Source organism: Crinia signifera, chromosome 1 (genome assembly GCF_055691185.1).
Source record: "Crinia signifera chromosome 1, ASM5569118v1, whole genome shotgun sequence".
Taxonomy (NCBI): Eukaryota; Metazoa; Chordata; class Amphibia; order Anura; family Myobatrachidae; genus Crinia; species Crinia signifera.
In genome coordinates this window covers 254,202,080-254,229,860 of record NC_139217.1, presented here as the reverse complement: position 1 = coordinate 254,229,860, position 27,781 = coordinate 254,202,080, and the positions used below count along the sequence as shown (strand labels likewise).

Sequence of the window (27,781 nt, the reverse complement as noted above, 5' to 3'; positions counted from 1 at the left end):
CCCTACTGTGAGCTGGGTCATAAGAGAAGTCCCTCAGCCATCCCTACTGTGAGCTGGGTCATAAGAGAAGTCCCTCTGCATAAGAAGGTTAAATGTTATTTATTTTGTTTTATTCATCAAGAAAAAGCACTAGGGGAGCTAAAACATATAATTTGATTAATCCGAACAATTATAGTTTGCATCTCCAAAGTTGGTGCTTGCATTTGGGTGAGGTATATGAGGTCAACATTGTCTAGGTTGATGCAAGCACATTTTTGACAATGAAATAGGGATGGCTATTGGAGGGTTTGCCATTGGTGATAATATGAATAGATAACATCGATGATGCACAACCAACTGCATGGGAACCATCCATTGTTTTACCCATCAATGGTCACCCCTGCTTTCCTATACACATGGCTGTGGGTCAGTTAAAGCCTTGGCCTGAAGCTTTGCAACAGCATCGAAGGCGTAGCCAAGCTCAGTGGCCCGTTCCATAAAGGGGGAGGTAATTTAATTGTTTCTTTATCATTGATGGGGAAAAACCATGTGGCTCTCCCCCATTGATGGTAAAAGTATTCTACATTGGTCACAGTAGAATCATCGATGGTCAATGGGCATCCTACATTGAAGCGGTCGACATGCATTTTTCACTTTTTTGGTGTCAATATTGACACCTGTGCATGTGGACCACTTCCCTCACCATGCATCAAGCCATTGCTGCTGTCAGCTCACGTTATCATCCACGTGGACTCTGGAATGGTAAAGAATGAAAAAGTGTAAAAAAAAAATTAAGTCCACAAAAACTCATGTTGACCTTTTCATGTGTTGACCATAGCCATGTCAACCATACGGCGTTAGGATCTCATTCCAAGAACACGCATTCCTCATACACTAATAGTTTACATACTAATTCACCCCTTTCAGCTCCCAAGTCATCTTCTTAACTACCTGCACTCATACATACAGCTATGGCCAAAAGTTTTTAAAGTTACACAGATTTGTTTTTGTCTGTTGCCTCAGTTTTTATGACAATTTGCATATATTGTAGAATACCATGAAGTGTGATCAGATGAATAAACTTGATCCCCCAAAACAACATTTCCACTGCATTTCAGCCCTGACACAAAGGACCAGCAGACCTCATGCGAGGTTAATACAGGTGAGAGGATAAAGCTGGAGATCCGTGTGTCATGCTGATTGAGTACATACATATCCTTCTGAGGAAGCCGCCGAGCAAAAGGCGGGGAAACGCGTTAAGGAGACTGTCCAGGTGTCGGTACTACCACGGAGCTGTACAGCTACACAGATACCTTTGTTGCCCCATTCCTAAGTGTGGAAGAACCCTGAAGGGCTGCATTGCTTTGCAGGGAATTAGCAGCCGGGACACCACCACCTTCTGCTAAAGGATCTAATTGGGAAGAGTGGCAAGTTATAGCTCAGTTGAGCTTTGTTTTATCTCTGTTATACTAATGACTGTAACCCATACTAACCATCTAAGCATGCATGCTAATCAATAACTACCCGAAGGAGCTGAGAGAGCCAACTTTGGGCTATAAGACTGACTGTCTTTAATTACTAATCTGAGGTTACGAAGAAAAACATCATAATAATTGAGCCTTACTAACTTCAACTAATGGGCACAGTGCAAATCATTTTATTTTTTAATAGTTATTTTTTCTTTTTTATTTGTGTAGTACTGGCCGGTACCTGTATGTAATTGATTTGTTATATTAAATGTTTTTTATACAAGTTAAAATAATTTTTTATTGAGAAATAAAAAATATCTATATATACCTGGCTCAGCGCTATCTCTAATTTTTCCTTTCTTGTACTTAAGGGGTGGAGTATCCCCTTAATAGAGACAGCTGCAGACCCAAGGAGGCTATAATATAGATCTGCGCTCTGACATACTTTTTTCTTTCTTTTTGATTTCTGCCTAGCCTACATACTGAGTGATGTAGGTTAGGGAAATCACCCCTGTGCTTCCCAGTGGTTATATCGCCCATACACATGTAATGAGGTGTGTTTGGGCTATCTGTGCTAACTCAGTTTTCTTAACGCACATCCAGGAAATCCAGCTAGATCTTGACTGCATGTGCTAAAGATCTGAGTGGGATGGCGATGTGCGGGACTGCACATCGCCATAGCACAGTCAGGGCCATGGTGGGAATTGAACCCATGACCTGAGTGCTATGAGGCAGTAATGCGGACCATTACACCATGCATAGTGCCCAAACATGCAGTTATCATTGCTTTGCACAAAAAGGGCTTCGCAGGCAAGGATATTGCTGTTGGTAAAATTGCACATCAATTATGTATCAGATTATCAAAAACTTTAAGGAGCAAGAAGTACAGTGGAGAAGTCACTTCTCTCCAGGAAAAACATCAGGGACAGATTGATATTATGCAAAAGGTACAGGAATTTGACTGATGAGGGCAGGGGGTAAAGTCATTTTCTCTGATGAATCCTCTTTCAGATGGTATTCGGTCATTAGGTTGACGCCATTAAGTTCATCAGGACTTAGAACAACATATGCAAAAGGTTGGCACAAGCATTGGGTCTACAGTCAAAAGGTTGACATGAGTTTTTAACTTTTTTTGAACCGACATGTGCAGAGAGAGACTGTTTTCATGCCCTGCCATCCACTAGGGCGTGGAGGGAGAATAGAACAGTGAACAATGTCGGAAGTGTGCTTGCCATGGGAGGAGACGCGGTGCACCAATACGGTGTCCATGTCAACTATGTCAACATCCAGGACCAAAAAAAGTGAAAACCTCATGTCGAGCGTTTGACTGTCGATCGTCCCATTGTCCTCCTTAAGGCTTGTGTCGACCTTTGACCCACATCAACATTTTGCACGTGTCGACCTTCAGTCGTCGATCAAATGCATGTTGACCTTAATTTGGTCGACCCAATGACCATACACTCAGCTCTGCCAGGATGGTGGTGGAGAACACATTTGGGTGGCTCAAAGGACGTTGGCGCTTTTTCCTCAAGCGCAATAATATCGATATTACCCTTGTACATTGACGTTGTGGCAGCATGCTGTATCTTGCATAACATCTGTTAGATACAGAAAGAGCAGGTTGAGCATGTTGGCTCTTATATTGTTCCCCATTGCTCTTAGATAGTTGCCCATTCTATACACTTTCCCCAAATGAGGGTGGAGATTGTGGCTAATGTGGTTTGGTGTATTCAGAATTGGGTACATATGAAGATGGAGAGTTCACTTGATGCACGTACTGAAAAGCATGTGCAAATGATGGAGACTGTGCTTGGTGATTATATATGTTTTGGAACGGAAACAGTGTGGTGGGTGGTGACCGCGCTTGGAGCACTAGTTTGTGTAGAAATTCACGATTTTATTGACTAAGCTTTGCCTGATCCCGAATCACCCTGTCATGCATAGCTGCCATTTGCGTAAACAAATTGTTCTGCAGTTCACACTCATTGTCCATGAAGCGCTGCATTCTGGCATCATCTTGACGTTGCCATGCAGAATCCAGGTCTCGCAGGTGTTCACCGAGGATGGAGGTCATGGCTTGTGTGGTAATATTTTGTTCCTCTTCTTCCTGGATGGGACATTGTAGACTGTGGGAAAAAAATTGTTACAGTGTTGTGCCAATAAACAGTCACATACTTCACTCTTAGGAAACCTAATAAATATCAGCACCGTCTAAAGTTAACACTACTGTATCAGCATTTAAGGGCCCGCAGGCAGGAGTACTTACTGTTATTGTGCAGTGTCGGCTTGCCTCCCTGAGTATCCTGAAACTCTCAAGCCTGGCTCTGCTGTGTTGCTGTCACATTGGATGCGCCGTCTGTCTTGTCTGATTCATCATGGAATAGAAGTTGTGATGGTAGTAGGCTCTACAGACTGCACTGTGGTATCACTGCAGTTGTGTGGTGGCGATGCAGCATTACTTGATGACGACAGGGCAACAGGGTTGCATAGTGCTGTATGCCCAAGAACCACATTGCACAGATCGTACAAGGGCCACTCCATGCATCCAGCTCCACTTCAACTGCGATTCTGATCATGGACCTTTTAGGTACTGTTTTTATTCAGGGATTTCAGCTTTTATAGTACCTGCTGTTGTGTCTTCACACCTCTGCTAGAAAAGACCTTAGCATACACTATGGCAGTGCCTTCACAGTGCCTGTGATTTGAGATTTGGGGTGACATTTAATAGGATGAGAGTTTTAGTAACATTTCAAAATCAGCCATTATCGCACTTTTTGAAATCACATTTTTTGCCTCGAGTTCGCATATTTAATGAGCTGCGTGTTCCGGGCAAAAAAGTGCAATAATGGGCGCTAATGTTCCAGAGCTACAGAGGCTGCTAGCGTGGTTGACCAATCAGGGCTGAGCTATGCGTCCAAATGGAGACGCATCGTCCAACCACGCTAGCAGCCTCTGTAGCACTGGGACAGCGCTATAGAAGCTGTGATCAGCACCAGATAAAGCCGTCTCACCCCGCTGTCAGTGCGGTGTGAGCTGGCTCTGGAGGAGGGAGGGTAGTGCTGGACCCTGGGTCGGTAAGTATATTGGTGTAAAAGTGAGGTGTGTATTTGTGTGTGTTTTATTATAACATTATTTTTACAGGTGGATTATAAGTCCCAGCAGGCCCATTAATGCCCTGCAATGCTGGGACTTGTGGTTCGCCAAGTCCCAGCATGCGGAGGAGGCCTGCTGGCACTTGTAGTTCACTTGTATAAAGCAATGTTATGAATGATTGTTTTAACCCTATCAGGCCGGCGTCCACAACCCACGGATGCCGGTGACAGCCCCGGACGGGTGAAGCCTGGGGGGATGGGGGGGGGGTGTCCCCACTCCCCCAGGGACCCTGTCCAAGGCTGATCAGCCACGGTGCACATGGTACGGCCGGGGACCTTATGTAAAAAGTGTCCCCCGGCTGTGGCATGACCCCACGGGCTGTTGGAGCACAGTGCTGGTTTCAAAATACAGGGGACCTTTACGCTTTTTGTCCCCCGTATTTTTGGAATCAGGTCCAGCTCAATGAACCCGGGGCTGGTTATGCTCAGGAAGGGGGACCTCGCGCCATTTTTTGGGTAAAAATTCAACTTTTACAATTTTTTTAAGACAGGAGCATGCACAGATCTCAATGATCTGTGCATGGTTCTGGCAAATTCACCTGTCAGAACCTGGTCTGCATGTGTGGCGATTTTTAGTAACATTTTCCCGTTTTCACAGCTCATTAAATATGCGATTTGTATACTTTACAATGCGAAAACATCTGGATGCGAGTTCTGGCGGTACTAAAAATCACACCTTCAGAATGTGCGAATTTGCAGCAAAATCCACGGTTTTTGCCGTTTTACGCATCTCATTAAATATGAGAATTCGGGAAAACGTGCGATTTCGGCCATTTTTTGCCTAAAAAAGCCCCAAAATCAAATTTTTGCATTTCATTAAGTCACCCTTGATCTCCTCTTCTCCCTGCGCATGTAACAGCTCCCTGACCTCTACTTCCTTCCAATGATGTGCCATGGCACTTGACTCTGCACTCAGTTGCAAAGGGAGCACCATGCAGCCACTGCCTATGAGCACATGTGGAAAGTGGTCCCCTAGGGCAGTGGTTCCCAACCTGGGGTACTAGTACCCCTGGGGGTACTCTGCATACCAGTTGGGGGTACTTGAAAATAATATTGGTAATGGCGGAAGATGAAAAAAAGTATTTCGATTGCAGAAGAAGACCCATTGCCATGGAGAAGAACCATGTTTTGTCACTTACGGTTCTGTCTTCAGCGTTATCAGCATCATCAGTGTCTCCTGGTGCTTTTGCCTGACCAGCAATACATGGGGAGCTTCCCATGCTGCCCTCAGACATCAGCAATCACCTGCCCTGTGCTGACACAGGTGGAGGAAGCAGTGGCATTAATCCTACAGGCGTTAGTGGGAACCCTGGAGACAATACACAAACAGCGGCCAGACATGGAAGGGCACGATTCCTGTCCTTTACTCCTTAATATAAGGATAGGCATACCGCTCACTTACTCTACACTTGTAAGTTCTGTCTATATTTCAAATTGAGAGAGGGTACTCTTCAATAAAAAGCCTTATCAAGGGGTACGGGAGAGAAAAAAGGTTGGGATCCACTGCCCTAGGGGATGAACAGGCGCTGGTAATGGTTCAGATTCCAGCTGCTGTGCAAAAGTGGGGTAGTCAGTCCCACAAACAGAAAGAGGAAAAGAATGGTGGCACAGCGCTAGTTTGAGGAGGAATAAACACCATGGGATGTAAAAATAAATTTTAATAAAAACCACACATAAATTCAGTACATAAAAGATAATAACATATTGTATATATTGGTAGTTTGATAAAAAAAAATTGTCTCACTGTCAGGAAGGGTGTTGAAGCCACCGGAAGTTGGAACTGTAATAATGTTCCTATTGGTAAGTGCAAAATGCCATGGCCACTGTTATTATATTCCAATATTAGGAAAGGTGCAAAGGAGTATTATATCCACTCAATTGTGAGAATGTCCCTTTGGGGGGGTCACAGGGAAAGTCAATATAGTGAGTGACATATGAGTCCAAATAGCCCTGGATATCCTGTGGTAGATGTGCGGGGGGGCCGCCAACCATTGGAGTCTACTGACCTGCTTTCAATGTCTGTATGCTTCACCTCGGATGATCTGGAGGTGGGTGCAGGAAGGTTGGCTGTGGTCCATAGGGTGAGACCCAAGGGGACTTGACTGTAACAGGTGGTTGGGATGAAGGTGTCACACCTGGAGAGTCTCTCTGTCAGTGGTCCCACAAAGTCTTGACAGGTGGTCGGTGTATTGAAGCTCACCCGGAGAAGGGTGTCTGGGATGGGTCCCAAGTGCGGATATGATGGTCCAGTGAAGGGGTGTTCGCAGCGGCACTGGTGGAAGTGGGGGTGTTGAAGGGTGGCTGCGTCCAATCCTGAGGGTGGAGAGGTGTACACTGACGCGTTTCACCAGTTTTTAGAAAAAAAATATTTTTACATCCCATGGTGCTTATTCCTCCTCAAACTAGCGCTGTGCCACCATTCTTTTCCTCTCTCTGAGCACATTCGCCTGATGCGTCTCTCCTGACTGCTGCTGTTACCCTCATCAGAAGCCATCTCAGCAGTAAATAAATAAAAAAACAAACACATGATTTAAAGTGAAAGATCTAGGTAATACGGTTCAGACATAACCCAGGTATTATTCCTGGGAGTAAAAGACTGGTAAAACCCTGGTCAATTGCAGGTGCTCAGGATCCTGGAGTGATATTCCGGGTAGACCCTTTCAGACATTTTCGTGTATGTCTGAAAGGGGTATCATTGACACTTTAGTTTTTCACGGGTGTGCTGCTCTGTGCTTTCTGGCTTATGCAGATTTTAGGGGTACCACACCCTGCACCTAGATATAGCTGTAGGGACCCCTAATACTCCTAGCCTTGATGGGTGGCTTAGGGCTTACCCATGTATTTGCAAATAAATGTAACCAAGATCTCTGAATCCTAATACCATGTTTTTTGTACTAGATTGCATCTCATCTAGTTCAAATTGCATGCAGTACTGCCTGTACATACTTTTTGTACTTTATGATATGCATTCACAAGCCACAGTGAACACTGCGATTTGTACCACATGCGAGGAGTGCATGCAACCATTGCACCATGTATGGGCACCTTTACCCTTAGTCTTCAGACACCTGAAAACTAGATAAATTATTTATAAATATATACAATTATATGAACTAGTTCTGGGAACATAAAAAATATATATGTAGAGAGAGATCACAGTGCTGTCTGTAATAGTAAGACAGTACCACTGACTAGAACATTCTTGTTATTCTTTTGTCAGCCATTTATTTATATTGATGAGCTGAAAATTGCACACCAATAACTTGAGTAGATTTCAGAAAATAATGCTTTCCAATTTCTCCCTGTCAGTAATCCTGTGCCTTGCAGAGCTGCTATGATGATCTCTGGAAGTGCAGTACTATGCAATTTATGCTGAAAGTACAGAAAATTGTCATGAGAATTTCAATGTTTTGCTATTTCTTGCAAGTAAAATGAGTGAAGGACAAGGCTACATGCCAACACTATTTATTTTTCATAAAAGCGATTTTCAAAAAATCGTTGCCGCATAGCTTTGTCCTTCACTCGTTTTGGACAATGCAAACATTTGCAGAGATTTTTACAAGAGCACCACTTTCTATGCAAAGAAGACTTAATTAAGGTATATATCTAAAGCCCCGTACACACGGGGGAGATATTTTGCTCAGCAATATATTGCTAGTAATATATTGCTGAGCAATATATTGCTCTGTGTCTCCTGTTCATCAGCGACCAGAGATGGTCGCTGATGAAAAAGAAACTGCCTGGGGAGCCCAGCAGTGGAAATCAGCTGGTCGCAGGAGCATGTTCCTGCGACCAGCGATCACTACAGGGGTAAAAACGTGAGCGCGCACCTGTCGATATATCGCCAGTGCACACTCCCATCGCGAGCAATATGGTCACTCAGCGACCATATTTCCTGCGATATTACACAAAATCGCCCCCATGTGTACGCACCTTAAAAATACCTTATTTGGTATTTCCTGTGACTGGCAACACTAGTTCATACAAGGGGATTCAGTTGAAATCCCGACACTTTCTCCCTTCGTGGGTGTCCAGAGGGAGAATAAATTAGTGTACCGAGCACAGTGAGCCTGCAAGGGGGGGGGCGCGATCCACGTCCCCCCCTTGTCGGGATTTTGAACGCCGGGATTTCGTATATATTCCCATACAAGATTAATCGGTACTTGTTTCCTAGAACGGCCACAATCGGGGGTAATCGTGTACCTTAACTTAAGGTACACGATTACCCCAGATGGACCCGATTTTATCAGGTCCATTTTGCCGGCAAAGGCAAAATCAGGTCCATCACGTCGGCCGGCGTGGCGAGCGGACGCGTATACCTGTGAAGTTATGCGCATCCGCTCGCCACGCTTCGGGCTCGCTGCGCTCGCCACACTTTATATTCTCAACTCCACGCCGACGTGGATAGTAGGGGTATGAAAAGGTCAGAGGACGCGTACCGCTGCCCCTCGCGGGCTCGCCACGCTTCGGGTTGGCGTCAATCGTGGGGTGCCGTTGAGGAGGTTAAAATTGGGGTCTGGGGAGACTTTTACATTGAATCCAATGTAAAATAGGGTCCCAGGGACCCTATTCACATTTCAATCAATGTAAAAATCGGGACCATCGCGTCGGTCGCATCGCATGCGATGCGACCGACCCGAGCAACATCGGTGTGGCCGTTCTAGAAAAAAGTAGCGCTTAATCTCTCCTGTCTGTCCATATATACAATGCATCCAGAAAGGTTTTCACAGCGCTTCACTTTTCCCACATTTTGTTATGTTACAGCCTTATTCCAAAAAGTTTAAAAAAAACGTTCCCCTCCAAATTTTACACACAGTACGCCATGAGATTGTAAAACAACTTCTGAGATGCTAATTTATTCAAAATAAAAAAACTAAGAAAAAACATGTACACCTATTCACAGCCTTTGCCATGAAGCTCAAAATTGAGCTCAGGTACATCCAGTTTCCACTGATCATCCTTGAGATGTTCCTACAGCCTAATTAGAATCCATCTGTGGTAAATCCAGCTGATTGGACAGGATTTGGAATGGCACACACCTGTCTATATAAGGTCCCACACTTGACCGCATGTCAGAGCACAAACTATGCATGAAGTCAAAGGAATTGTCTGTAGACAGGATTATCTCGAGGCACAAATCTGAGGAAAGGGTACAGGAAAAGATCTGCTTTGACGGTCCCAGTGAGCACAGTGACCTTCATCATCAGTAAATGGAAGACTTCTTCGGAAGGACCTTCCTAGAGCTGGCCGGCCGTCTAAACTGAGCGATTGGGGGAAGAAGGGCCCTAGTCAGGGAGGTAACCAAGAACCCAATGGTCACTCTGTCAGAGCTACAGCATTCCTACTGATTAATAACTAGGGTAGTAGTGTGAAAAGTACATTGGATTTGCAAGTGCATAAATATTCCAACAAGGTATTTAATAAGCTCAGAATGGCACAGCAATGAGTGCATTATCCCACTTTGATTTGAGATTCAAAATAAAATGCAAATAAAATGAAGTGCAGGTATGATCTTCAGTCAGGCACTTCTTAACATAAATCCCCTTTACTGGCAAAATAAAATAGATGATGTATGGTTCTCATTTGTATTGCATCTTTATTTGAATTGCTAATTGTTTTAATAGTTATACTAAAGGGAATGACCATCATGTAAGCTACTATAATACTCACAGTGAAATTTGATGTAAACTTATGTTCTACATTAAATCAACAGTATTAACACTTTATTTGTGATACCAAAACACATAAGGCACAAATTTGTCTCTTAAAGCTGCTCTACCACCTAATACAACACTTTATTAAGGTAATCCTATGAAGCTGTAACCCTAGGGGCTGCTCATGCTGATGTGTTTCCTCTTGGAATTCTGGCCAATGAGTGGTAGATGTATGAAGCGGTGATAAGGGAGAAGAAGCGAGCCAGAGGAGAAGTGGCCCATGGCAACCAATTAGCACTGAAGTAACATCTAGAATTTGGATAATATAAAATTATACAGAGCAGCTGATTGGTTGCTGCTAATCTCCACCTTGTACTATATAAAGTTGGTTAGCTTCATTGATTTGTCAGTACTGCATTACATCAAGCAAGCCCCAGGTCAGTCGGTCCCAAACACATTCCACACAGGTGACTTAATTAGTACCTCAGTAAATCTGATTTAACCATCTATGCTGATCTGTAGATATGCTCAAAACCTGAACTGTTGGCGGTACTTGAGGACCCTATTTGGGAACCCATGCCTAGGGATGCCAATCCCAGGAACTGCATTGACGGTATCCCAGGAATTTTTGTCCAGGGTTTCAATCCCTGCCCCCACCCACCCTCTCGGAAGCGTGTCCTGTCCGCCCTCCACGCTGCCTTCATCTACCCACTCCCCAGTGTCAAGCCGTCTGCTCCGCAGCCTCCCCACTCGCGGGGGGGGGCATCTACCTGCACTCTCTGCCGCCAAGCTCCACCTCCTCTCAGATCCCAGGATTGAACGAATAGCCTGGGATTGAATTCCCTACCTATGCTCCAGGGATTTTGCTGGTAGGGGAAGTAAAATATATGACCTAGGTGACAGTGCAGCTTTAATATAGGTCTTAAATATGTGGATCATCTCAATGACACCTGCAAGAAAATAATAAACTTGATGGACAATCCAAGTAAATGGCACATTGAGCATTAAAGTGGTGTAAATTTCAACGGTACTATAGTACATTATGATATTACCACCATGCCATACCTATTTATTTATCATGTGAGTGCTTGTATTCTTAAAGTAAGTATCTGTCACCTGTGCGAAATGGTTACAGAACAAGGATATATGAGTACGAGAGCCAGGTGTACATGTCATGTGATAACTAGTCACCAGCGGCAGCTTTTTCTGAAACAGTTCAGCATTATTCCATATTAACTGTATACTGCATATATTTTAGGTATACAACATATGTTATTGAAGTAGTACAAGTTGGATTCTTTTCCTTCTTTCAACTGTTTCATTCATTTCCAATTTAGTCACTCCATTGTCCCTGTGAGCAGCTTGCTCAAGGCTTGGGGCCGAGCAAATCGAGATGATAAACCACAATCCTCCCAAAGAAATCTGTACTGGTTGGAAAAGCGAGACGCAGCTTTTCAACATACTGCTCTGTGAAAGCAAATCTGTAAAGCAGAGAGGTTAAGGAAGACTACTTAAGAATCATAATTCTGTATGCCATATTCTTCCCATAAACACTTAATTGGAATGGTTACATGGGATGCTACTGCAACCAGCTGGCTTTTAGAGGACAACGCTGAGATTTTCTCTGACTCCTTTGCGCCCCTGGCAGTGATTTACACAACTGGGGATGTATTGATATTAGGGGCATAATGTGGTGGTTTGTATAATGGTGTTCTATGGACACGGAGGGGTATATTTCCTGTTAGCCCTTTGTGTGCCAAGTGAATTTGTCAAAATAGGTGTGAAAATTGGCAAGCAAACATTTTATATTCATCATAATAACCTGTCATGTTAACCTTGGCTGCTATAAAGGGGGCATGGCTAAGTATTTCTGTTACGCCTGAGGTCTCGGCAATAGGATTTGGATGTTGCCCGCAGGTTTGGCACTGACCCACCCCACCCCGGTGATGCCTCTGCCTTTGCAGAGTTTGCTCCTGTGATGCAAAATGCATCTTGGGGGGCGCTATGCTGCTACTCATTTTATATCATTTCAATTTACAGAACAAAAGTTTTGAACAGGAACAACTTTGATATTTGTTGTTATCAAGAGTATTGCTAAGAGTATATGTAGAGCAAAGAAAATAGAGCAACATTATGTTACCTGAAAAATGTAATCTCGTTTATTTATTTATTTAGATACCAGAAATTAATCTACTGTATGTAAGTTTAGGTAAAATTCTAAATAGTTTCTTTATTTTGCACACTATAATTATCAATGAGAGTCCTTTTATTAAAAGGAATGTCAGTTTGGTATACCTGTATACATAACTATTGGTAACAACTGTAGCCTTAAGCCACGCTGCCTCTGTATATTCTTGTGTTGTCGACAATCTGGAGCAGAAAGTATTCCACCAACATATGCTGTAAACTTTCCACTGTCCCCATGTTTCCCCTTTCTTTTGTTTTCATGTCAATGTTTTGCTGTTTTGTATAAGTTGTAAATCGCACTGAAAAATCAAATAAAAATTATTGAATTAAAAAAAAAAAAAATTCTAAATAGTTTTTTCTATTGTCTCCATTATTTTTTTTAATTGTTTCCAAAATATTTGATGTAATCCCTATTTTCCACCCAAAGCAATGTTCTCAAAGGAGCTCAGAGACTTGTCAATCAACAGCTATAACCACCACCAAGGATACCGTAAAATGGACATCCTCCTGTAGCCACACATTATACAGCATTTTAATGAGATCCATAGACAAAGATTAACACCATGTTACAGATTATATTATCTTTGATAAGGTACTAAATAAGTAGAATCTGATTGGTTGCTATGGGCAACATCCCATCTTCAATAGAACTCCCATCTTAGTACATTTACCTCTATGTGCACTGGCTGTCCAGTTCTAGAAAGAACACAGAATGCTGGCTAGTACTGAAGCAACAGGCCTCTAGGTGTGTCATAAAAATGTCACACTTTGTAAAATAATGGCTACACAAAGTGGTTATTACTATTAAGCTGTGTACAAACTGTAAGATCTGCGGTGTTAAAATAATATATAGTTCTGACCCAGAATGTAATTATATATTGTACACATCATATTGAGTGAACCTGCAATCTGCTGTTCAGTTGAGGTTCTGCGCGCCCAGTGGGACGACTAGTTACATGCAACATGAAATGACACATTGCACCATTGTACAATGGATCGTTTGGCGTGAACGTTGGATGTAATGTATCATTACAGAACACTGCCATGTACCATTGTCCAGTGTGTACCCAGCTTCACAGGCCTAAGTACCAATCAGTCACATAGGTTGCACAGGGATTTGCTATATAGCCCGAGTACAAGGAAAATCTTCTCCGCACCAATTACATAAATCTGAGCACAAACTGTATGCAAAAGTAGCATTGAAGTGGAAGGAGTAGCACACTGAACACATCAAACAAATCCCAGGGGTGTGCAAAACACTGGGATACAGGAAAGCAGAAATACTGTAGATGTGTCAATAATGTAGATAGATTGAGGAATAGGAAGTGTACAACTGCCATGCCAAAAAGGATATCTGAAGGGCGTTAATATCTTCTGGATAAAACTCTGCTATTATCTTCAATTCTCCATCTCTGAGGCATCCTGCAAATAAGCAATAAAAATATTCTAGACAATTATTATGTCCCTGCAATTGTTCCAGTCCTATATTAAATGCTCTGCTAAAAGTAACTGGTATAAGGAGGGGATCATACCTTCTAGTATGCAATTTGTGCTGGAAAATCCACCTTGGAACTGGATGTGGATTTCAGAGATGCAGATTTTCTGTGGGAATTCTAGAGCAATCCACTGCGATGATCCCTGAAATGAAGTCACATTGCATGCAGTAGCGATCAAAGCTATGAATTCTAATGCTAAATACAGAGGTTAGCTTGCAGTTGTTTTAGTTACAGGTAATACAGCTAACAAAGGGGAAAGTAATACAGTGATCAGAATGGGTTATATCTAGGCATGAGCGTGTTTGGTACCGAACACTCTCATCCTAGAGAACCAAAGCCCTCTGAACTTACCTTATCCGAGGCTGACTCGCAGATGGCTTGATCCTTTGCGCCATTTTCCAGACCAGAATGAGGCCTGAACGTCATCAGCCCGCTGTTGGATTCTCACAAGACTCGAACTTGCTATAATTCACGGTGATCTGCGCCATCTTCATTTCAGCTGTGGATTAACAAGGGGCTGCTGTGTGACGAGGGGCTGCTAAAACATCTAAGGCAGTGGTTCTCAAACTTGATTCTCAGGACCCCACACGGTTCACATTTTCCAGGTCATCTGACTCATTACTGAGTGACACATTTTAAAAGATCCACAGGTGAAGCTAATTATTTCACTTGATTCTGTGAGACCTGCAAAACATGCGCTGTGTGGGGTCCTGAGGACAGAGTTTGAGAACCTGTGATCTAAAGGATTGCTTTATCTTTTTTTTTTTTTTATATTAAAAGTAAAAATTAATTTTTGCCATATATTTCATGGGACGATGTATAATTCCAAAAGTGCTGCCAATTGTGCCATATACTTCTAGGGGTGCTGCCAAGTGTGCCATATGATTCCACACATGAATGGGGTGAGTCAGTTTGTGCAGGGAGAGATCATTGACAGTTTGTTTTGTGGGGGCCCAAACAAACTAATTATTTCAGCCCTGTGTGGGGGTCCCTGTCACTGAAATGTTTGGTTTGTTAAAGAGTGCATGTCCTATTAATACTTTATAAGGGTGGGTGGAATAATTCCATCTGGCACCTCTTTTCTTTGCATATGTTCTCTTTGGAGCATTTTTTACATCATTTAAAAAAGCCTATCCTGTCTGCAGTGCCACGTGTTTGTGCTGCCCACTTGTGTCACTTAGCTTAGTCATCCAGCTATCGATGGGATCCCGGTATTTGGCCCCCCAAAATCACTGAGATTTCAATACCGGGACTGAAGGTTCCAATCCTGGGATTAGACTTTGCATGCACAGTCTAATGCCGTGCAGTATCAGAGCACCCACTCAGATGCTGCCCAGTTTCTCCCGTCCCCGGCTGTGCGGCTCTGCGCAGTGTGACGTGGTCAGAGGTCACACTGCACAGTTCCTCCATCCCCGGCCACCTCACTTGCAACCCGACTCAACCAACTCCTGGATGCGCCCAGCTCCCGGGATTCCCAGGAATTAAAAAAAATGCCCTGAGATTGGCTTCCCTAGTTACATTGCAGGATGGGCATATGTTACATGTGCAGAGAGAGTAAAGCTGGATACACACTATAATATTATCTTTCCAATCTGGCTCGTTGTAAAAAAAAAATCTGGTAATGTCTGGGAACAATTACAATCAACCATTTTCTCTTAAAAGTTGGAAAATGGACTAATTTGCTCCCAGAAATTACCAGATTTTCATTCCAACCATTCAGATTATAAAAGATAATTTAAGGGATGTACACCGGGATTTATGGTGTATACACATGGTGATTAGGCCTACTTTCAATCCCGATGTGATCAGATCACATCAGCATCGAATAGCACGGCAAGCCACCCAACATGCATGCGATTCGGATGATATAGTGCAGATCTGCACTATATAGTCATTGCTGTCCGGTCTACCTGGGTTTCAATTTGTGCTGCCACGGGAGCGCGCATCGGGATTGCAAGTAAAAAACCTGTGCGATCTCATGCGATTTTGACTATATAGTCAAAATCTCATGCCGATTCTACCCGTGTGCACACACCATTAGTCCTGGCAATTTAGACTGAGCTCTGTGTGTAATCAAGATGTAGTTAGTCATCAGAGAGATGGCGAACTACATCCTAACAGCCATGAGAGCTGCGCAAAATACACTGTGCATGGGGCATCTAGTCAAAATGTTCTGGCCTGCACTGTCTATTTGGCCAGGCGATAGCAACACTTCGGGGCCGCGCATCTCTATCACCCCCTGTGTGCGCACAGGCAATTCTGGCTAACCGTCTAGGTGATTTTAACGATCTATAGATATAGCCAGCTCCCGCCAGGGGTCGCTTGCGCACCTCGTGGCTACAGAGCTCCCCGACGACCGCATCCCCTGCCGCCGCAGGATGCCGTGGCCAGCTGCTGTCACTGCACGCTGCTTCCTGGACACTGCTGCTGCTGGGGAGTGAGATGTGATCCTGGCCAGGGCTGCACACAGGGAGGTGTGTGGGCCAGGATCACACATAGACGCGGCCAGGGGCGGATATAGACTTTTCGGTACTTGTTTCCTAGCACGGCGCCCGTCGGGTCCCATCACATACCATAACTTAAGGTACGCAATGGGACCCGATCAGACCCGACCAACCCGATTTTCGGGCTTTAAAGACGTTTCCTGTACAATTAAAAAATCTGTCGCATCGCATGCCATTATAATGGCATGCGATGCGACGTACCCGATTTTTACATTGGACCCAATGTAGAAATGGTCCCCGAGACCCGATTTGACATTGGACCCAATGTTAAATGCCCCCCAGACCTGAATTTTAATTGTATACCCACCCTGATGGTTAATTATTATGTCAAAGCCCCCCCATTGTTAACGTAACACCACAGTCAACGTCAACCCGAAGCGTGGCGAGCGGAGCGAGCCCGCGAGGGGCGGCGGTGCGCGTCCTCCAACCTTTTCATAACCCCACTATCCACGTCGGCGTGGAGTTGATTACATATAGTGTGGCGAGCGCAGCGAGCCCGAAGTGTGGCGAGCGGACGCGTAATACGTGTGAAGTAATGCGTGTCCCCTTGCGGGGCTCGCCACACTATATAAAATGAACTCCACACCGACGTGGATAGTGAGGGTATGAAAAGGTCGGAGGACGCATACCGCTGCGTTCGCCATGCTTCGGGTTGGCGTTGATCGTGGCGTGTCGTTATATTGGGGGGGGGGGGGGTATTTGACCTAGTAATTACCCATCAGGGTGGATATACAATTAAAAATCAGGTCTGTGGGGGCATTTAACATTGTAATCAGCCATGAGGGTGGCTGTACAATTAAAAAGCGAGTCGATTTGGTCGCATCGCATGCGATTTGGCCGCATGCGATGCGATGCGATCGACCCGATTTCATACAACTGAAATCGGTGGCGCCGTGCTAGGAAACAAGTACCGACTTTTCTTTTAGGGGTGGGGGGGACGACGGACAACGCCCAGGGCCGGTGTAAGGCTTCACAACACCCTAGGCAAAACTTCAATTTACTGCACCCCCCCCCCCCTCATATTGCTACCAATACCCACTTTTCAACCCCTTAAGGCATACTTGACAAACATTCTGGAAAGGCAGGGAGGCTCCCAAAAAAATGTGAAGGGGGGGCAAGTACCCTGCTTTCCCTGGAGGCCCCCTTTGCCACCCACAATATAGTAAAAGGAGGAGGGGGCAGCAAAGTAGGGAAGTTTCCCTTAAGGGAAAGTATAGGGGTACTTAATTTCTCCTGCATTAAATACAACAAGGATCCTCATAGACATCCTTAATAGACTTGGTGGCGCCCCCTCAGATCCTGGCGCCCTAGGCAGCTGCTTAATGGTAGAGCCGGCCCTGACAACGCCCCATTCCCCTCCCCCCCCCCTTAAATCAACATTTGAGAAAAAAATAAATCAGCTTTCAGATCAAAGGGACAGATATTCTATTCTAATATGTGTTGTGTATGTTTAGAATATTTTAATATTACATGTTTCATAAAATAACAAATATGTGTCCTGCATTAGCCATCACCATCTCTCTGACATGAATATTATACCTGATCCGAATTCCAGCAGGTCTCATCTTTGTGGTCAAAGAGGAACTGTTTGCCGAACTGTTTGACATCTCGATTGAGCACAGAGCTCACCCTGTGCGGGGGAAACCATCAACAGGGACACGTCAGATGCATTACCACGTCAGATGCATTTATGCAGATAGCATAAAAACAACAATGCATACAGATCCCAATAGGCTAATAATGCCTCAGCTCTTATGCAGAAAGCGAGAATAAGTCACATAAGTGCAACCTTACCTGCTTACAGTTCCCGCACACAGCACTGACTCCACCATGCTCCTGCAGGTCACTACACAAACACATGCTGTAATATAATTGCAGTAGAATGATGCCGTAAAGCATGATACCCAATCCACATCCACAAGTGAATCGTAAAGTAGTTTGCATTCCAAGCCTCATACTCAGAATCGTTTGCATTTGTAACCTTTCATTGGTTAGCATCTTTGCAGCTTGTAGATAAGAATTTGCAAGCGGCCAGCAGAGGGCAGCAGAGTCACGCGATTTATTATTATTGAGCCACTTTGGATTGAAAAACGCATGAAAACTCCAGGGGTGAAATGTAATAGGATGAGAGATTCAGAAAGTGAGAGATTTGGTAAGAAATCTCCAGTTTTTTTTAAAGTGGCAATCATTGACACAGCAAAACCAGTGTGATTTTGCTGTGTCAATGATTGCCACTTTAAAAAAACTGGAGATTTCTTACCAAATCTCTCACTTTCTGAATCTCTCATCCTATTACATTTCACCCCTCAGTGCTCCTTCTTATGTGGCACCGCATTGGCTATGTAACACCACTGTGGGTAGTATGTACCTTCTCTGCAACCGCCGTGGTGGCTGCCGGTATCGTAGAACAAAGGACTTTTAAGGTGCCCACAGACGCTACAATTGTACTGTGCTATGCGTTTTTGACTGTACAATGGTTCTATACAATTTTTCTTCCTGCTTGCTATGAGATGTGCACTTGGATGCATGTGATGAACCCATGTTTGTAATGTTAAATTTCAGATGTAGTCTAAAAAGTACGTGCAGCACGTACTTTTTTAGACATACAATATCGGGCTTATCGCATCGCACAAGCCTATAAACACCATCCAATAATTATACATAAGATGCAATTTGTGCTTAAAAAGTACAAAACGCATTCGATAATTGATGCGTCTGTGAGCACCTTAAGTGGAAATCTTAATAGCAGTGAAAAACAATCGAGTAGTCGGCGCCCTTTATTGAACAAAATTGATTCAGTTGTGCAAGTGGAAGTTTAACCTACTGAGGATGACGAGCGCATACTAAGGGAAGAGTGTTTATTAAAAATAGGTATCGTTCTGTTCTTTGTAAATCATTCTACATCATGGGGGTGATTCTGGTTTATATGCAAAGCTGTGAAATTCACATCTTTGCGGGTCATCTATGCACCGCCCGCGTGCCGTGAACGTCCGCTCACGCTCGCATGATGAATATCAATTCATGCATGCAAGTGGATGTTTAGCATAAACATCCATTCACAGCCTTGCGTGCGGGGACAAAATCATTCGATAGTCGACGACCATCGAATGATTTTGCAAGTGCTCGCAGATATAAGACACCTCTGTGATGTCTTAGATCTGCGGGCTGCCTGTATGGGAAGAGGGCGGGCAGCTGACATCTGCTGATGTCAGCTGCCCGCCCTCCGCACCGGCGGATTTACATGGGAATGCCCAGCATTTTCATGGGAACACCCATGAAATGCTGGGCATTCCCGTGAGCACAAAACTTTATGCGCATACGTAGTTGCTGACCATCACACCCCTGTGCGAATGGATCTTAATAAGGTCCCATGTGTACACACAGTACAATATGTTGGTCAGTTGGTGGGCATATCTTCTAGGTCAGGCATGTCCAAACTGTGGCCCTCCAGCTGTTGTGAAACTACACATCCCAGCATGCCTTGCCATGTTTTTGGCATTTCCTAATAGCAAAACTGTGGCAAGGCATAACGGGACTTGTAGTTTCACAACAGCTGGAGGGCCATAGACCATGGTCTTACAAGAGCGCTGGCTCCAATATCCACTTTAAATAATATCAAATTAGAGGTTGGCAATAGTAAAAAACTGAATATACACTTAAAGTAATACCCAATCAAATATTGGTAACACCCAGGGCTTAAAGTGGTCAAGGAGAGGTGGTGGACCTCTCCTTCCCTGCCAACTCCCCCCCCCCCCCCCCCCCACACACACACACGCAAGTGACCCACACAACTGGCAGCCCAGTGGTGTTGAGCAGGAAGGGTAGGAGTAGTGGTGCAGAGCAGGGAGGGAGGGTGGAAATTGTGGTGCAGAGCAGGGTGGGACGGTGGGAGTAGTAGTAGTGCGGAGTAGGAAGGGAGGAGTGGTGCGGAGCAGGGAGGGACGGTTGGAGAGGGAGTAGTGCTGGCAAGATGTGCCATATAATGGCTGCCCCCAGTGCAGAGTACCTCTTCATTGTACCCCCACCCTTCGACTAAATAGCACTCAAGGGTCACTTCTCTAGCGACTGGACATCCGAGTGGCAGAGGCGGGGTGCCTGAGCGGTTGGGCTCCTGGTGCCTGAGCTGTTTAACTCCCTTGGGTGGCGGCAAGGTTGGGCATCTGAGTGGCAGGGGACCAGGTGGTTGAGTGGCAGGGTGGGGGGCTGGCTTTGGGCTCTTCAATTCATCAGGGCCTGGCGCGGCTGTCCGCTTTGACCCCCCCCCCCCCCCCCGTTGCCAGGCCTGATGTCAGAAACTATGATGCACCGATACATATACTGTACACACAGCACATACATACACACAAACACATAGGCATATATTCAATGCCGTGGGCGAGCGGTGACTGCGAGCAGGACTTTTAGCTCGCAGTCACCGCTCACCCTGTCAGTATTCAACTGACACCCCTCATTCGCAAATTCCCCCTCGCTCTGTTTTTTGAGCGAGGGGGAATTTGCGAATGTGCCTCCAAAAGCTGCGAGAGCCGAGGCTAATTACAGCGAGTTTGCTGCACTAGCCTCGGCTCTCGCAGTTTAGGGGAATCCTCGCCGTTCTGTGACTGCGAGGATTCCCCCGGAACGTTGCATAGTGCGAGCGGCCGGCGCGGGGGTTAAACTGCGAGGATCACTGGTTTTCTGTGATCCTTGCAGTTTAACCCCCTCGCCGGCCGCTCGCACCGGCATTGAATACTTGCCATAGAATACATACAGTATATACACAAACATGCATACATGCACAAACACTATGAACACACACACATATATATATTTATTTATATAAAACACAGATATTGTATATACACATACATGTAGTGCACACGTACACTGACACCTTCAAGGAAGGTTGGCAGAGCAGCTGTCGATTTGTAATGCCTGGTCTGGGCAGCGGCAGTTTTCATCTTTAAGCCTCTGCCTTTGACCTATGGCAGACATGGCTTAAAAATCCTGGGATTCGTGGGTCGGTGCTGAGGGGGCAAGTGCGTCATTTAGGCCCCACCATTTAAAAAAATATGGGGGCCATAAAACAATGACCAAGAGTCCCCTGTTCTCCCCTTCTACCCCAACACCCCACCCTATCCCATGCCACCATAAATGCAAAAAGGCACCTTAGAAAAAGACCTCTTCCTCACTTTTTTTGAGATGCTGGCTCACTTCAGCCACTCTGCCACTCCACAATCCAGTCCAGCCGCCCTGCCCACCGTCAAAGCCGGCCTTAGGCATAGGCAAACTAGGCAATTGCCTAGGGCATTTGGAATGCCTAGGGGCATCAGCAGCTTCTGCTGATTAAAATGATATGCAGCATGCCTATATTCTGTGTGTGAGTGAGGCTGTATCTGCATTTGCAATAGTGTAATCATGGAAATCACTGTAACATAGCATTCTTTATGCAGGTACAGCCACAGTCGCACACAGAATATAGGCATGCTGCATATCATTTGAATTATCGGAAGCTCCATGTGTGTGCTGGTCACATAACAATGCAAATAAGAGGAATTTTCAGCAAAAAATGCACCAAACGTTAGCAGAACTGGCCAGGAGTCAAGATGGCATATTGAGTCAAGATGTATGAGGAAACATCTGTATCCAAGCAGAGGCAGAGGTCACAGTGTTAGCGGCTGTGCGAGTGCTGTCTGTGGGTGGGTTGGTTGTGCAATAGTGTTCAGCATATGTGTAAGGGGCATTATGTGTGTCATGTATAAAAGCATTAATAATGTGCGACATATGTATAACCGGCATTATGTGTGTCATGTGTATAATAAGGGCATTAATAATGTGCAACATATGTGTAAGGGGCATTATGTGTGTTATTATGTGTATGAAGGTTATTAATAAAGGTTGGCATAATGTGTAAGGGGCATTATGGTTATAAGGACATTAACAATGTGTGTCATGTGTAAGGGGCATTACTTTGTGGTATTATCAGGGGTGCCAAGAGAAAGGGGTAGGGGGTACAAATTACCCAGGCCAAAGTCTGATGGAAGGGCCCAGTGGGGCCCCCAGGCCCCCTCCCCTTAAGTGACAGCAGCAGCTGCAGCAGCTCTTCTCCTCTGCCCAGCACACACTGCTTTGTGCTGGGTTGCAGTGTGGCCATGGAGGTGCTTAAAATACAATATTTTCTCAGGATTTTTTTCTAAGGGTATAATGTGAATAATGTGAGGAGTAAGGTATTTAAGGTAAAGTGGTACTACTGTGTGGCATAATTTGAATTGGGGGTACTATTGGGTGGCTATGCCCCTTCCCAGCAAGAACACACCCCTGTTTGGGCTGCGCACCGAATGTGTGCACTGTTTCTATTTAAAATATTGCGGGTAGGAGCACCAAAATGATGACTGCTATGATGAGGGTTGATGGTGCTGGGAAAGGGGAGCAGGGTCAGAGGTGGAACTAGTGGTGGTGCTAGGGGGCACCAGCCAAAATCTTGCCTAGGGCATCATTTAGGCTAGGGCCGGCTCTGCCCACCGTGCCCACTCTGCTGCTCCACACTGCAGCTGCTCCATGCTGAAGCTGCACTGCCCGAACTGATTTCTCTGTCCGCTCTGCCTTCTCTGTCCGCTCTGCAGCCGCTTACAATGCGCTATGCATTTGCGTCCCGTCCAACTCAGCGCTCTCAGTCCTGCACTGCGCCGGTGCGCGATGACGTCACCCGCGCAGTGCACTACTAGGAACGCTGAAGCCCTGAGAGGCTTCAGAAGAAAATGCATACTAACGGGGACTGAAAACTAAAATTGAAAGTTTAAATTGTGTGCGGCGGTCTAATGCCTAGATTCGCCTATGGCTACTATAGTGCCGCAGCACTAATCTATATTCTAGAGACGGTCCGGTTCCCTGTCCTTTGCGGTTCGGAGTCGGTCCGCGGTCCTCCAGTTGCCTACCGCTGCTATAGACTCTAGCACTGCGTTGCTTTTACACATTTCTTCCAAGAAATGGTGCTGACACCATGGGGTGGATGTATTATACATGCACATAAAACTCCCCAAATCCCAGCCTTTGCCTAGTGCTGTGTCTCTCAACCAACAGGCTCACTAGGCATGAACAGCGCCCCTGTCACCTTGCACCTATCTCCTCCTACATACATGGGGGCAGGGCCAGTGCTGGGGTGTTCTGTGCCCCCTGCAAACTATAAATTGTTTGCTTCCCTCCATATTTAATAAATAATAGCATGGACCAAAGGGGTGTGGTCTCACAAGCGTGGGGTGTGACCACACAGTAGTACCCCCAATTGAAATGATGCCACAGTAACACAATCTTATTCACATTACACTGCACATAGTGTTTGATTCATATTACACAACAAAATTGTCTCCCTTATACACATAATGACCATTGTAGTAATTCTGCTTTACACATAATGCCCACAGTAGCGCCTCTTACACATAACGCTTATAGGAGTAGTGCCCCTTACTCATAATACCCACAATAATAGTGCCCCTTATACACATAATGCACACAGTAGTAGTGCCGCTTATAAACATAATGCCCACAGTAGTTGTGCCCCTTATACACATAATGCCCACAGTAGTAGTGCCGCTTACACACATGCCCACAATAGTTGTGACCATTATACATATAATGCCCAGAGTAGTAGTGCCGCTTACACACATAATGCCCACAATAGTTGTACCCCTTCTACACATATACAGTAGGGGGTCATTCAGATTGATTTGGTCCCCTGCGCGTTCACACGGGGGACCGATCTTTTAGTACTATGCATGTGCATAATGGTTTATGCGCATGTGCAGGATCCCTGTGTGAACGTCTCCAGCTACTTGCATAGTCGCTGAGCCATTCACATGGAGCGGTCTGGGCCGGGGGCGTGCAGAAGCCTGGACGGGTGTCACCCATGGGAACGCCCAGCGTTTCATGGGCGCCCCCATGAAAAGGCTGGCCGTTCCAATGGGAATGCAGGCAGGGACAAGGTGTGCCGGGGGAGGGCGGCTGACGTCACGTCTTAGACGTGGTGGGAAGTGGAGGGTAAGGCAGGTCAATGCAGCAATAGTCCCTTCAGACCCCTGGCACCCACACTTACTCTGCGCCTCCTCGCCACCATGGTGGCTGTTGTTATGCCACTGACCCAGCAATAGTCCCCTCAGACCCCTGGCACCCACACTTACTCTGCGCCTCCTCGCCACCATGGTGGCTATTGTTATGCCACTGACCCAGCAATAGTCCCCTCAGACCCTTGGCACCCACACTTACTCTGCATCTTCTCGCCACCATGGTGGCTGTTATGCCACTGACCCACATCCTTGCACCGGCAAAAGAATGAGAAGCAGGCGGTGTGATGTTAGCAGCCCATTCAACACAGAGTGGTGCCAGAAGCCATAGTGTCTGCGGCCGGCGGTTCATGGAGCGCAGGCTCTCCCCTCTCCATCAGAGAGGCCGGGCCCGGGACATCTGCACCCACAATACCCCCCTGATGGTGGCCCTGCATGTGGACAGCATCTTTTCACAGGAGACAGAGGGACAGGGGACATGGCCAGCAGCTTGCAGACCAGTGGGCACTGGACATTTGCATGAAGCCATGCCGCTTTTCCAGAGGCCACATCACACATAAGTTCCAACTTCAGATATGAAAATATTGGGAGGTATGCGTGTGCCCTTACCTCAGGCAGTGAAGAGTCACATCTGATCCCTGCTGTAGCTGCGCATCTCCAGGTACGGATGAACCACTGCCTCTACCGCCTCTGCTAGAAACTGTGATTGTTTTTTTCCTCATGGATTGGCAGCCTGACCTAGGACACTGCTTAGGCAGCTGCATTGAAGCTGTGCTTTGCACTGCCAGCACCACTGCCTGTGGGACAGGTGCAGCACAGGCGACACCCAACAGCAGCAGAGTAGCAGAGCAGGGAGAGTGCCTCTTCAGCCTGGGGCCTCCCTGCACTGCGTTTGCTCCTGAGTGGCTAGCGCCACCTCTGCATGTGGCAGGAGCGGTATCAGAGCAAATACTGACCGTTCTTACATTTACCCCCATGTCCCCTGTGATTTCTTTACTGCGTAGGTGCAGAGCTTGGAAAAATGGTGATTGTGTCAGTAAGTAAATGAGAAAATATATGTTTAGTAAATATAAATGTGGTGTTTGTGTTAAATTAGCTATATCCTTAAAATAAAAGACTTTTTTTGCTTAAAAGCGACCACTAGATGGTGCTAACATCCTGGTATGTTTTTCCATTATTTTCAGTTTCCAGGAGTCATTACATTATCTTATTAAGAGTAATATTTATCTTTCCCACTGATCACACTATAATATAATGCAGATAACAATATTTCAATCCAGATTAATAATTGCATATTGCACCTTATTGTTGATGTGCTCGTACAGCATGAATGTAATGCTAAATAGTGTAAACTGAAAGTTGTCAGTATTCAATTCCTCTTCACACTTTTTTTTACTGAAATGTGTGATTACATTATTCCTCTACTTGTCACCCAATAATTTATTACTTAGTTACTCGGATGTCACTGATTGTGTTCTAACAGTGTGTATATATAAATTGTTATAGTTTAATATTAACACTAGACCAATTTCAATCACCGCTACTGCAATATTCAAGAATATATAGGGTGCAGAAACTTACGGAATATGTGGATTCGGATTTAACACCTCTCCAAAGATTATTGGTGAAGGGGCTCCGTCAAAACTTTCCACTAATTATCTCTCAAGCAGTCAAAGTATGGAGATGGACCTGTAAATTAATTAAATATGAGGGTCTGGACCCAGATACCTCTATCTTCTCCCTATATACATTGAATTAAATTAAAGAACAGCAGGGGGGGAAGGTATAGAATTTATTTGGAATAGTAACTATTGGACAATTGTATCAGGGTGGGACGCTGAAGTCCTTTACTCAGTTACAAGAAGAGTTTCATTTACCAAAGGAAATGTTTTATAGATATCTGCAAGGGAGAAATGCTATGGCTCAACATAGCAATGGGGACCTGGAGTATATTGAAGAAGCCCCATGTAAGAAATGTATTAAAACAATTGGCTATGGACAAACGGTTGTCCAAATCTTATAGTTATCTCCACTCCTATGTACAAGCTGAGGAGCTGGGGGCTTTACGGCTTAAATGGTTAGAGGATATCCCCCAGATGGATGAGATGAGGTGGAGGGTGGTATTATCTGACCCTAAACATGCCACTAACTCAATGCGGATACAGCAGGTTCAATTCAGTATACTCCATACTCTATATAACTCCAGCAAGATTGAAAAAATTGCAGGTTCAGAGACAGATGTCCAAAGTTTGGAGAGCGAGACGGTCCATTTTGGCACCTATTGTGGAAATATAAGAACACAGGCAGGTTCTGGGATGGGATAATTAAAATAAATTTATGGAGTAAATTGGAATTCCCCGGAGCTCTCTGAATGAAACTAACATGGTACTGGGGGTCTGGGAGGAGGATGATATAGTACAAGATCTGAAACAGCTGGCTAGGAATCTATCTGCTTTAGCAAAAGTGATTATTTCCTGACAGTGGATGGCTGCTAAAGGTCCGGAGGTAGTATATAGTGGATTAACCTAGTAAATTCTACCTGTGAACATGAGAAATATGTATATGCATCCCAAGGCTCAATTTAGAAATTTTACAACATTTGGGGACATTGGAACCGATCAGTATATTATAAAGTAACAAATAGGAATATTTTAAAGTCAGAAAGCACTAAGTAAGTTAGAAATGTGTAATGTAATTCACTGTTATTAGTAGTTCACTAAATAAATTGTGTTGGTTAGATAAGATAATGTAGCTATGAAGTGTGGCACTAAAAGATGACACAGTAAATATATTATCATTTAAAATTAGTTAAAATAATTTAAAATGATTTAACAAAATGCAATTCAATGTTCACTATGGTGATAGACCAGTGGTAGCCAACTCCAGTCCTCAAGAGCTACCAACAGTTCACATTTTGCAGACAACCAGTAGCTGCTGCTCAGGTGCACTCATTACTCACTAACACATCCACAGGTGGAGCTAATTACTTCACTTGTGATATTGGGGCAGATGTATTAAGCCTTAACAAGAGATAAATGCAAGGGTGATAAAGAGAGATAAACGTCCAGCCAACCACCTGCTAATTGCCATGTTACAGGCTGTGTTTGAAAAAAGTCAGTAAGGAGCTGATTGGCTGGATGTTTATCTCTCCTTATCACACTTGCATTTATTGCTTAATACATCTGCCCCTGTGTGAGGAGACCTGGAAAACATTAACTGTTGGTAGCTCTCGAGGACGGGAGTTGGCTACCACAGTGATAGAGTATAAATAAGATCGGGTCCCATGCAGGGCCGGATTAACAATGGG

General features: G+C 44.9%; 1 protein-coding gene across 2 annotated transcripts; it reads right to left on the bottom strand.

Annotated features, from left to right (window-relative positions):
* Positions 1 to 9,426: 9,426 nt before the first annotated feature.
* Positions 9,427 to 18,411, bottom strand: NR2C2AP (nuclear receptor 2C2 associated protein). Of its 2 annotated transcripts, XM_083180376.1 has the most exons (6): positions 18,236 to 18,283; positions 17,981 to 18,071; positions 14,289 to 14,436; positions 13,974 to 14,079; positions 13,796 to 13,863; positions 9,427 to 11,737 (listed from the first exon to the last, which is right to left on the bottom strand). In XM_083180376.1, exons 3-6 carry the CDS (start codon positions 14,361 to 14,363, stop codon positions 11,621 to 11,623), a joined length of 366 nt encoding a protein of 121 aa, XP_083036502.1. In that variant the 5' UTR covers positions 14,364 to 14,436; positions 17,981 to 18,071; positions 18,236 to 18,283; the 3' UTR covers positions 9,427 to 11,620. The 2 variants fall into 2 exon arrangements, with proteins under 2 accessions (XP_083036502.1, XP_083036495.1); XM_083180369.1 differs by lacking the exon at positions 14,289 to 14,436 and having other exon boundaries at positions 18,236 to 18,411.
* Between the last annotated feature and the right edge of the window lie 9,370 nt (positions 18,412 to 27,781).